General features: G+C 40.0%; 1 protein-coding gene across 3 annotated transcripts in view; it reads left to right on the forward strand.

Moving 5' to 3' along the window:
- PCMT1 (protein-L-isoaspartate (D-aspartate) O-methyltransferase) overlaps positions 1-7,135 on the forward strand; it is a 35,255-nt gene extending 28,120 nt beyond the window's left edge. For all 3 annotated transcript variants that reach the window (XM_087777539.1, XM_087777538.1, XM_087777540.1), the window contains one exon: positions 4,882-7,135. Coding sequence is in view for 2 of the 3 variants with exons in the window: in XM_087777538.1 (XP_087633664.1) it covers positions 4,882-4,894 (13 nt within the window). In the remaining variant the exon portion in view is untranslated. The remainder of the gene's footprint in view (positions 1-4,881) is intronic.
- Positions 7,136-11,377: the final 4,242 nt, after the last annotated feature.

Here is an 11,377-nt window from a genome sequence, read left to right on the forward strand (position 1 = left end):
AGCTCAAAAATCCTGTGTGTTTAGCTTATCATTCTCTTAGTTTACATTATGTTATGCAATTTCATTCCTAATGCAAGTAACTGTTTTATCATGTTAAGAATTGGTGTCCCTTCACAAAATACAATCGATTAGGCCAGCAGCATTTTCCTAGGCCAGCAGACCTGGCAAGAAAGAAGCCACTTGAATTTTTGCTTAGCCATTCATATGTTGGAGAAGTTAGTACAGTTCCTTACTACGGCTGCAAGGTGCTCTTTACAAAGCAGCATGACAGTGACTTGGTCTGTAAGTGGTGTTTGAGATCAAACCTACCTTCAGATGCTTTGCATCATTCTTCATTATGTAAGACTGGAACTTCTAGCAAAAGAAAATCTGGACTAGCTGGAACAAGAAGATTCCTTGGATTTTGATAAATTGGTGTTGTGGTGCTAAATAAAGAATCTTACTTTGTGAATATTGTTGGATTTCTTTAAATTTAGTCCATAGTACTCTAGTTTGGGTTCAGCTGCAGTAGTATCTTCAAGCTCCAAACATCAGTGAGAATCTTCTCAAATGTGTCTCCATGAGACATTTGGAAGTAGAATATGCACCGGAACCCTCTCTCTGGTACAAAATGAAATGCATTAGTGTACCTGAGCTCCAGCAGCTGGTGCTCACTTATGTGATTATGCTGGTAAGGATGTTTATCCTTTCACATAAAACTTCCCAATTATTAATTGGGTTTTTTTCTTGTTGATAAGTAGGGAGGATAGAAGACCTCTTGTGCTGCACAGTTGAGAACACAGCTTATTGGCTACCTTATTGGCAGGTCTTGTGGAAATTAGGATCTCTCTGGTTTTACTTCTCTGTGACAGTTCACTTACTACTTATATGGGGGGACAATTTAAAGAGAATAACAATGTAAGGAATGCTTAGCAATGAGTCTCTGTTGCAATCATGGATTTTATTTCCAAACAGGCAGCTGTTTTAAAAAGTTAACAATTTTTTTTTTTAACTTAAAATACTGCATTAGTAGAAATTATTTATAAATGTCATGCTAAATTCATATTTGCTGATAAAATACAAAATTACAATGACAGGATACCCTTTCTGAGCAAAAAATGCAGTGACTAGACTGGGGCTGTTACTCTATCCCATTTTTCTGTACATAAACCATGATTAAGCACCCTTTTGGAAAATTTATTTATTAGGAAATATTTTAATATGTTGCTGCTTAGAAACTCTTATTCAGTGTTTCAAATGCCCCTGACGAGTTAGTTGTCTAATTTCAGGAATTGTTTGCCTAGAATTCCTTTCGGCTATGCAGACTAATGATTATGGTTGAAGTTTTTTATTTGACTTCGGCAAAAAGAATCTCTGCACAAAATATTTTAGGTTAAATTTAAGATTTATATATTACGTAAAAATGCATGTGATGTAACTGATATAATAGGTTGCAGAGAAAGTTCCTTTTCTTTGTCATTTTAACCTACTCTCTCAATTTGATGATTGATGATAGCAAATACTAAATACTTTGTAACAGCACCTTTCCAGATTAAAATGCTACAAGTCCAAATATTGCATCTAGTTATCTTTAAAATTACAAAGGGAGAAATAATTGGCTGCTGAAACACTAAGTAGATACTGAAATTCAGAGCGTAGCCTAATATGAATTAGAAATACAGTGTCCGTCATGACAGCATATTTTTCATAGATGAATGATGTATCAAAAAGGGAAAGTCAAATGCTGCCTAATGACAAGAAAAATGAAATGGATCAAAGAGAGTGAGTTATAGATTTCAGATAACTTTATAAATGCTTGTTCACATATTTAATTTGAATGCCTTCCACCAAAGAGGTGGAGACAGATTGCAAAACGTAATGACTTACCTGTATCCCAAACTTCTGTTATTTCTTATTGTTGATAAGATTTGTGATTCCCCCCCACCCCCCGAACTCTGACATTTACCTGAAATGCTACCTATTAGATTTTTCTGAGAATGTTTCTTAGTTTGTTGTTAGATACCCCCAATTGGAAATGTGGAATATTCCTGTATATGTTTTTGCTGCTAGAAAACCAAAATTTTTCGAACTTTCTTAAATTTATTTTTAGAACAGAAATTTTGAGCTAATGACTTCTGAAATTTGCTTTAACTTGAGCTTATAAAGTTGCTTTGATGCCTCAATTGACAATATTAGATGAGTGATTCCCTTGCTAGAATTCCAAGGGCCTGAGAAGGACTATTGTGATAACTTAAAACCTAAATATATCTACTGCTTACTAAGCAGGAGCTACTAAGCAGATTGGAAGAAGTGCATATATGAAGGTGGAGGGAAATTACATGAGCTGTGTAAGAATCGCAGCAAATAGTCATGGCCAGAAAAAGGGACAAAAATACAAATTAATTAGTAGATCTTTCCTATGGCTCTAGAGGACAACAGGATATTTTTAATGAGGGAATGGCAGTCGTCTTTTGAGTCTCCTTTTAAGCTCTGCAGCAGGATAGATCTTTTACCACTGGGAGGATAGGCAAGCATTCTGGTTTTTACCAGTAGTTGAAACCTGGTAGATTTCAGAGCTTGGCAGCTCCTGATCCATCCAACTGAAGTTCAGATCAACTGATGCTGTTTTGCAATGTGTGCTTAAGTCTGCAAGCTGTTAGGTGGAAAGCTGAGAAGTGTAAGCTGCCTGAAGATCTCAGACTTTTCTGTAACTTTATATATATAATCCAATAGTGCATGTATAAGCTCAGCTTCTCATAACAGTAGGAAATAAATGCTGCATAATTCTAACACATACATCGTGGATTGTTTTGGGCTGGCATGCTGTTGTTAGACTAATGAGCAGTGAAGAGCGAGTAAAAAATCTCTTGAGGGAAGCTGATCCCCTTAAGACAGTAAATGTTCTAATAAGCAGAATATTAAAATCTTTATTTTGAAAGTGACATTAGGATAGAATTAACTAACAGGAACATTATTATTTGGCCAGGAATAGCTTAAAGCAATGGAAAATACCGACAATTAAAACATTGACATGTTAATATGACTTATATGAATTCTAAGTACAAATACCATTTTGTAAAAGAAAAAACAAAAAACACTTCAACACATTAAATGTGTTAGCAACATTATGCAAAAACCTTGCCAATGTCTGTGGCTGGGCAAAATTCTCATGTTTAATAGTTTCAGAGTAAATACAGGATTTTTCTTAGGCTTACAATTTCTTGAGGATCTAGGTTGGGTTTAAAGGATTAAGAATTATTTGTCACAGTAAAAGGCCAGGCTTTTACAAAGCTATGAGAGTATATGGTAGGAATCAGGATGAAAATCACATCAGCAATTAGGCCTATGAGACTAAATCAGCAATAGCCGTGGTTGTTACTTACATGTGCTTTTTGAAGATGTAAGTATTAACTGATGATGCAGCTCCTGGAAGCATTAAGGATGAATGAAGTACTTGTCCTAAATTCACCGGCACTGCATTTTAAACTGAGAATCAGATGTTAATTTATTTTTATCTGTTTAAAGTAAGCAAATACCCATTCTGTAAAATAGGCAAATATGGAGACCTTCCAAACCTTTGGCTATAAACAGATTTTTCTTCACCCCTGCCAAGATGTGGTGTTCTCCCGTTTGCTTTTTTTCTGCTTTCTGTAATTACTGCAACACTGAAGCTGTATGATTAGTACTTGACAACTAGAAGGCAGTGCAAAGTGCAAAGAATGCAAATATTTATCACTAACTAATCACAAGGTTTGCATCCCAGCTGCATTAGGTAGCAAACTAGTCATTTAAGCACCAGTTGCAGCAGCCTTTTCAGTTGCTTTTAAAATGTTTTGCACGCTGTCATTCCATGCTATGTGATTCTTGAAGGATAATGCCTTTGTAACTTTAAAGCTTTTGCTTGTGTGCATGTAGCACTGTATTTTTGTGGGTTAGTTTGCATGATAGCTGGAAATACTATTGTGTATTGAGCCAGCAATCACAGTAGTGAAGTCTTTCTTAATTCAGACAGTGTTTGCTGTGGCTAATGAGGGAGGTGCACCTGCTAAAGGAAAAATTGCAGCAAACTCACTGTGAGTTTATAGGTTGTTTGTGCCTTGGGGCGGGGGGGGGGGGGAAGCAAACACTTCTGTTTGAATTTTCCAACATTCATAATGGCACAGTGCACAGCTTTCAGATTTGATGGACATTTTGCATTAAAGTTAATGCTTTAGAAATATTTAAACAAATCAGTAATATAGGACAATTTCACTGTTGGAATATGGGTTCTGTGGGTTTCCTGTTTCAATGTGTATTAGATGTCCTGCAGGAACAAAAGCCTGCATTTTCTAGATTCCTCATAGTGATTTAGAGAGACCTCTTGATGCATCTTTTCTCCTGCCTGCATCTCTTTTTAACACGCACAAACCCCCCACCCCTTCCGTAACCTAGTCCCGATTTAGCATAGTTCCTTCAGGACATGATATTGTGTTCCGAGCTTTCTTGAGAGACTGCGGCTGAAGCTAAACTTGCCTTTCTGGCAGCTACAGATAATGTTTTTTTGCCAATACTCTGTCTAGTAAGTTGGCTCAGTTTCTTGCCAGTATGTAGCCAACAGAGTTTGGATGACAGGTAGCTGTGTAACTAGCTGTGTGGTGTGGGCGATGTTCATGAAAGCAAATGATCCGTTGTAAAATAGAGGGACCCGTATTTCACAATACATCGCATAATAGTATGAGATGATATGGGATTGCTGTTGCCTTTCCTTTGCTTTTTTTTTTTTTTCTTAAATGCTTGAAGAGACTTCTGAGGTTTTGCTGATGTGCTTGAGCACTTAAATGTAATCTGATTCAGTATCAAAACTTTTCAACTATGATTTCCAAGGGGAGGAGAAACATAACTGCATGTGTTTTCTTTCTACAGGGATGAATTGTAAAAGCTACATCATCTTGACCCAAACATAGTGTTACAGTGGACTGCTCATCTCCAGTTCTAAAAGCTTTTTGAAAACCAACAGCATTGCAGCTTGTTTTGGACTTCGTTATACTGTTGTTATCAGCATGGAAAAGCGTGGTGTTTGTTTTATTTTTTTAGATGCTCAAGGCAAATCTGATAAATGGTGGAAAGTTTTATGTGGGCACTGTTTTATTTAACATGCCTTTATTTTACTTTCATCTGTTCAAAGTGAATTTCTGCAAAACTGCAGATAAAGACCTATAGCTTGTGAACTCTAATTTTGATGGGGGTACTTGAACACTCACTTCTCTCAGCTCCTGTGTCCCTTGGTAAAACTGCTTCTGTGCACCTTACGACACTACATAGGTAATACCAGGTTTTCTGTGTTCTGATGTCTGCTAGATGCTACTAAAAGGAGATGAACTTCCTTTTTAAGCTTTTGACATGGTGTCATAGACTAGCATGTAGTAGATACAATCAGCTGCTTTATTACCTTAAAACCAGGCATTTGTATATATGAAACTTCAAGACATCAGGGGTGGGTGGCCGCTCTTCTCAAACATTGCTGTTCAAGTTGGATATAACAGACGTGATTTTCCCTTTCCTTCTAAAATTCATCAGTGGAGTCTTGAAATTCTGTTTTGGTTTATAGCTCACTACTGATGTGATGCACATGGATTTAACTCCGTAAATATGATGTAAGCTGTGTCCCAATCACTGAACAGTTTATGCAATGTTGCTTTGCCAAATAAAGTTAAAAGCAAAAGGGGCGTTGTGTGCTTGCGTGGAAGATTAGGATCAGTATGTAGTAGACTACTCAGATATGGATTGCTAGATTCTTTATTTAAAAAAAAAAAATCCACTTTGGTCTTGAAAGAACGTTGGTTTTGGCAAAGCCATTTGCTGTATTAACATTCTCATTTTTCTAACTGGGCACCCAGGAAAAATTCTGGCTTTTTAGAAAGTGAATTCTTAATTGCTGTACAAGGAAAGCATGATACATGCAGAAGGAATAACGAATCCTGGACTCCTAAGTAGAGATAAAGATGCAATTCTTCAATTTTCATATAGAAGCATAGTTGGAAGGCTATAAACCTTTTTTCTGCCCCTGGTTTTCTGTTTTGGTACTATAAAATGTCAACAGCAAATTGCAAAGCAGCACAGTAAGGTGGGCTGCTTTGGGCAAGGAGGGCAGTGTGTCTTGAGTCATCTTGTTCAGATTCAAGCAACCAGGAATTAAAGTAAACAGCATGTTATTGTTATTTTCTTTTTTTAATGGTAAAAAGGATTATAGAATAAAAGAACTTGTATAAAACAACCCCTAGTGATCACTGCAAAAATATATTTGACTTTTTGTGGTGGAACAGCAATAATTTTGTGATAGGATTAATCCCTGAAAGCATAAAGGTTAAAATTCAAAGGCCTCTGAATATGAAAGAGGAACATTTTAAGTAAACTTCCTTTTGAAGGTCAGCCCCATCCTATTCCTGTGTAAAAGATACGTATCAATTTATTTAGATGTTTGGAAGTTAATGTACCACCTCCTGATCTGACTGCAGCCTGGGAGCACATGCACAAAGGTTAAACTTATAAAAGAATTAATATAGCCTGTATTCTAGAAAATACAATTCAGAAAAACCCACTTGCGTCTGACAAATTTGTACTAACCCACAATCAACTGTGAATCTAGTTCGTGGTGTTGAAGTGAAATATCTTAAATGATGCATGCTAATGTTCAACCTTTTGGTCACTGTATCATTCAATTTGAGTTCAGCTTTATTTACATCTTCTCACTAATTTAATCAGTTAAATGAAAGATATGAGCTCGACTGTATCCAAATTCTTGTCTCTGGACACAGTGTAATAAGCTAGCCTAACTTGGAAGAGGTGATAAAGCTGAGACCCGGCGACAACTTTTTTGGGGAGAACCACTTCAGGAGGTGTAAGACTTCAGGGACCAAGGCTGTTGGGATTAGTGCACCCGTTCCACTGAAGGGGTTGGTGATAGTCAAGGTACTCGGGCAGAAAGGAGTCTCCAGGAGTAGCATTTAGGAATTGGAAAATGAAAACCCCTCCATGATGGAGCAATGGTTCTGAAGTAGAAACTTCTTGGAGAAGAGGACAAGTTGAAATGCAGAAGATTTGAAGAGCTTGAATAAATGCTGTGTGAACTGTCTGGATTGCTACTTTGCCAAATAAAACAAATTGAGAGGAAGCTGTATCTAGGTGTCTGGTTTTGTTTGTTTGTTTTTGATCTTCACAGGACTTCACATGTCCAAAAAGAAAGCAAGCATGTATAAAAATACTGGTTTACTAAATGACCAGAACGATGTGTCTGTTCTCAGTTAATTAACGTGTTGCAGCATATGGCAGTAGTTACCAGGCCTGGTAATACCATATGGAATATAACTGGAGTTTTACTTGGCTGTTTGGAATTTCTTCTAGTTCATGTCTGTGTGTTTTGGGGGACCGGCTGCATGCGCAGTGTATGAATTCTGCCTGCCGCCTGTGGTTGAATCCAGCTAGCTAGGAGTGTGTGGTCCGCCACTTGCGAGGATCAAAGTTTATCTTTTTATAAGCGGCGCAGTGATGTTTGACTGGGTTGTCGTGATCACCTCTAAGCCAGTGCAACTTGGGAGAACGGCTTGGCTGAACAAGCGACAGTCACTCGTCCGCTTGTTTGCAGGGATCAGACAGCAGCAGGCCCCCAGAGTCTGCGCAGAGGAACCAAGAGCCCACACCTGTATCTTGAAAACCCACAAACAGCTGTGGATGCTCCACAGAGAAGAGCAGTTCGCTGTGCCGTACGGATGCTTTCTGTTTACGTAGCAGGAATTGCCTGTTTATTCGCTATTTCCATTCAAACTGGCCAGCTAACTTGAGGGCATACAGACCATTACACAATTTTTATTTTTTTTTTTTTGGAGGGAAACTAGCGCACAGAGGGTGTGCGCCAGCGCTGCTGGTCGAGGCCACTGGGATGATTCCCGAAATGTTTTGTAGTCAGCCGTCTGGAAATGGGCAATAGCGCCTGGCGCGGGGGGCTTTGTGCGGTTGGCTCTGGAGCGCCCAGCTGGCAGCAGTTCTCTCTGCGTGTGCAGAGTTTTTGTGACCGGGTGACAAGCTCCAGGGTTTTCGAGTGTGGAGGCACTGTGGAATTAACCATCAGCACAAAGAGGTGAACTAAAATGCCCCGAGGAAAACTCTGAACTAACGCCGTCGTTCCTGCTGGAAAGAAGGGTGCTAACCCATTCTTACAACAGCGGCGTTTTCTTTCTTTTACTTGTTACTGTGCCCTAGGACGTGCTGCGTTTGATTTAAGTGCAGTTCACAGAAAGAGGATGTGATTGCAATTCCTTCTTGGTTTTGACATGAGGCAAAGGATGAGTACTGCAAACCAAGCTTGTGATTTGTATCTCTGTATTTAGATGATTTTTGAGGTGGAGCACATTATGATGCAGTTAGAAAGATCACTAATACTAATTGCCTTTGTGGAACCCTTGTTCTTTGTCCCAGAGGATGTGGAAGAGGTGTTCTGCTGAAGTGAACGAGCAGGGGTCCTGGCTCGGCAAAAAGGCGTGATGCGGTGGTGCAAGCACGCTCTGCAGAACAAAACAACCACCGGACACAAACCCACGGAGGAGAAGTGGTCCCCAAAAGGCAGCATGTGTGCAGGGGGATGCAAGAGATGATGAGGTCTGAAACTGGTCTTTTGCGTTTCAGGACGTCCAGGCTTTACACATCAGGACGTGTAAATTAGAGTTTAAATGCTGTGGTGGTATACAAGAGGTGGATTCAAGCACGGGGTTTAAGTTGGTTTTGTGGGCTCGTACGGTTTGCCGTTGTTGGCTCTATTTGAGTTTTTGTCCCGTCTGCTTATAATTGTGAAAGACTGAAGACCCGTTGCGGGAAGTGCACAGACACTCTTAAGGTATCATAAACCCCTTTGCCTTTACTATAATGGATACGCACTTGTGTGCTCGGAGCACCCGGTGGCGAGGTTTGGGTTTCCGCGCCTCAGCCAGGTCTGAGGAAATCAGCTTGGACTAAAACTTGGGTCTTATGCAGACAGAGATGCTATAAACTTTCCTACACGTGTCCCGTTTGCCTCCCACGTGTCACGCGTGACATACAGGGCTGCTTTCCGTTCCAGGTGTAGCTTCATACGCAGCCCAGATTCCTAACGCAGCTGATGCATTCTGAATTTTCCTGTGAAAGGCAGTTATTGTTCCCTCGCGCTCTTGGCAGGGCGTTAATGAGGTGCTCAGCAGAATGTGCTCAGGAACTAAAATCATATTTCTTTAAATTATGAATTGAATGGACATAGTTATTGCCGAAATACGTGTGGAGGAGCTCCAGCTGCCTGTTGAAAATTGCCTGAAAGCTAGAGGAAGGAGAAATGGGAAAAACTCACTGTGTGTCTCATCACACCAAACTTGAAAACTGGAAAGACTTAATCCCGTGCCTTTTTAACAAAACCGTTTTAGCAACAAGAGATTATTTTCATAGGGATTGTTGACGGACTTCCTCTGAGATCTCACTTTGATCTTTTCATTTTTCTTTGTCGTCCAGCCGTTTTCATCATATGCTTCTGAGGAACTGACCGACTATGTATTCTCAAAAACGTTCCCTGAAGCTACCGAGAAGCTGAAGTCCTATTTTCAGCCATGTTTAGGCATATGTCTGCATCTCATGTGTCTTTATTATGAACAGATTAAGTATCTTGTTTACCATGTTCTGCCAAATCCTTTTTTTGCTGTAATGGAGAAAGGGCATCTGAGGTTAATCAGTAACTTTTGTTTCAGGTGCCTTACGGACTAGGAGGATGCTCTCGCAGGCCTCTGGTCAGGGAGGTGGGTGATTTGGAGCATCTGCTTAGACCAATGCTCCGATCAGAGCTCTGGAGAGGCTCGTCTCCTCTGGCTGTAGAGGCAGCCTTGGGAAAGTCTTCTCTCGTGCATGGAATTAGCCTTCAGGGATGCTTTCCCCATAGTCCCAAATTTCCTTTGTGCTGCCTGCTTTCAAGTCCTTTCCAGTCCGGCACCCATTCAAGTTTCCTCCTCCCTCTATATCTATGTTGTTCAGTCATTTGTTTTGAATGTAGAGATCTTAAATGCATCTCTTTTTGTGCACTAGGATCTGGTAGTTGTGCAGAGCTATGTTAAAATTTCTTGCTCTGCCCTTTTTAAAACAGGATTAAACGTTTCTGTTGGCCGAGCAGCTGATGGCATCCTTGCAAGCTGTGACTCTCAAGCCTTCGCAGCCTTGTCTGTTTTATTCTCAGCCTGCTCAAAAGACATTTTTCATTGATTTATGAGTGGTTTATAACTGTCAGCCAGGAGCCTTGCAAATGCAAAAATTAAAATTCTAGCAGGTATCTTTAAAAACTTGTTTCTGAACGGGCTTCTTGTGCTGATTTCAGTCCTTCTAGACTTCTCTTTGTTTGCGTTTCAGAGCTCCGGTGCAAAGTGCGGTGCTCAGCAAGTGTTTCTGTTGTCGCACAAATGTATTTGTAGCCTTACATTCTCACTTTCTGACTTGTTTTGTGTAACTATGAGTTGAAAAATATATAGCAAAGTTACTTCTACATATTTTTTTCCCTCTAAATATTCCCTGTTTATAGCATGTTTCTCTTGTCTTACTCGGGTCAAGCCGGTTCTTTCATGGGCTCTTTTCTTCCGTACTATTTACTACGTGTTTATTGCCTCTGTCTGGTCTTTATGTCCATCAGCTCTCTCTGAATCTTTTCTAGCTTTTCGCTTTGCTTTTGCTCTTTTAGCTTTTGCCATTAGAAACGGAAAAATCCCAATTCCTGATGCTCATGAAAGCAGCAAGCGTAGACCTCAGTGATGCCTGACTGTGACTCCTGCTGGGGCTTACTAGCAAGGCTGGCTCTGGGTTCTGGGGTGGGCCATTGCTGGTGCTGTTGGTTCCTGCCTCTGACTCGCTCTCTGGGGTTCGGGATTGCAACTCTTACGCTTTATCTAGGATTTAAAAAGCAAATGGAGCGTTGCACTGACCTATTTCAGCCTTTTCGTTTTGCAAATGTGCTTTTGGAGCTGCCCCTGCTATAATCCTGCAGTGCTATGGAAAGACTACGGCAGGGATGTGCAGGCTAGGATCCCCTGCGCAAGTGGGCAGCAAGCAGCCCACGTTACGGAAAAAAACTGACTTGGAATTATGGAGAAAACTCAGGTAAGTATTGCTCGTTACTTTGAGATAATTTGTACCCTTAAGTGTACGTAAGTTGGTCTGAATGCCAGAACAACTGCAAATATAAAAAGTGGTCTAACCGGAATACATATCTTGATCAACATTAAAATACACTGACAAAACAAATGGTAATGACCTCTTCTAATACGCAGAGGAGTAATATCCACAGGTATATGCTATCAGAGCAATCAGTATACTCTGCTTATCTGTCTGTAGCATGCTGGTAGTTAAAACAGGTGGACTGAGCCTA

Source organism: Nipponia nippon, unplaced genomic scaffold, assembly GCF_047370975.1.
Source record: "Nipponia nippon isolate SJK-2023a ecotype South Korea unplaced genomic scaffold, ASM4737097v1 scaffold_4, whole genome shotgun sequence".
Classification (NCBI taxonomy): Eukaryota; Metazoa; Chordata; class Aves; order Pelecaniformes; family Threskiornithidae; genus Nipponia; species Nipponia nippon.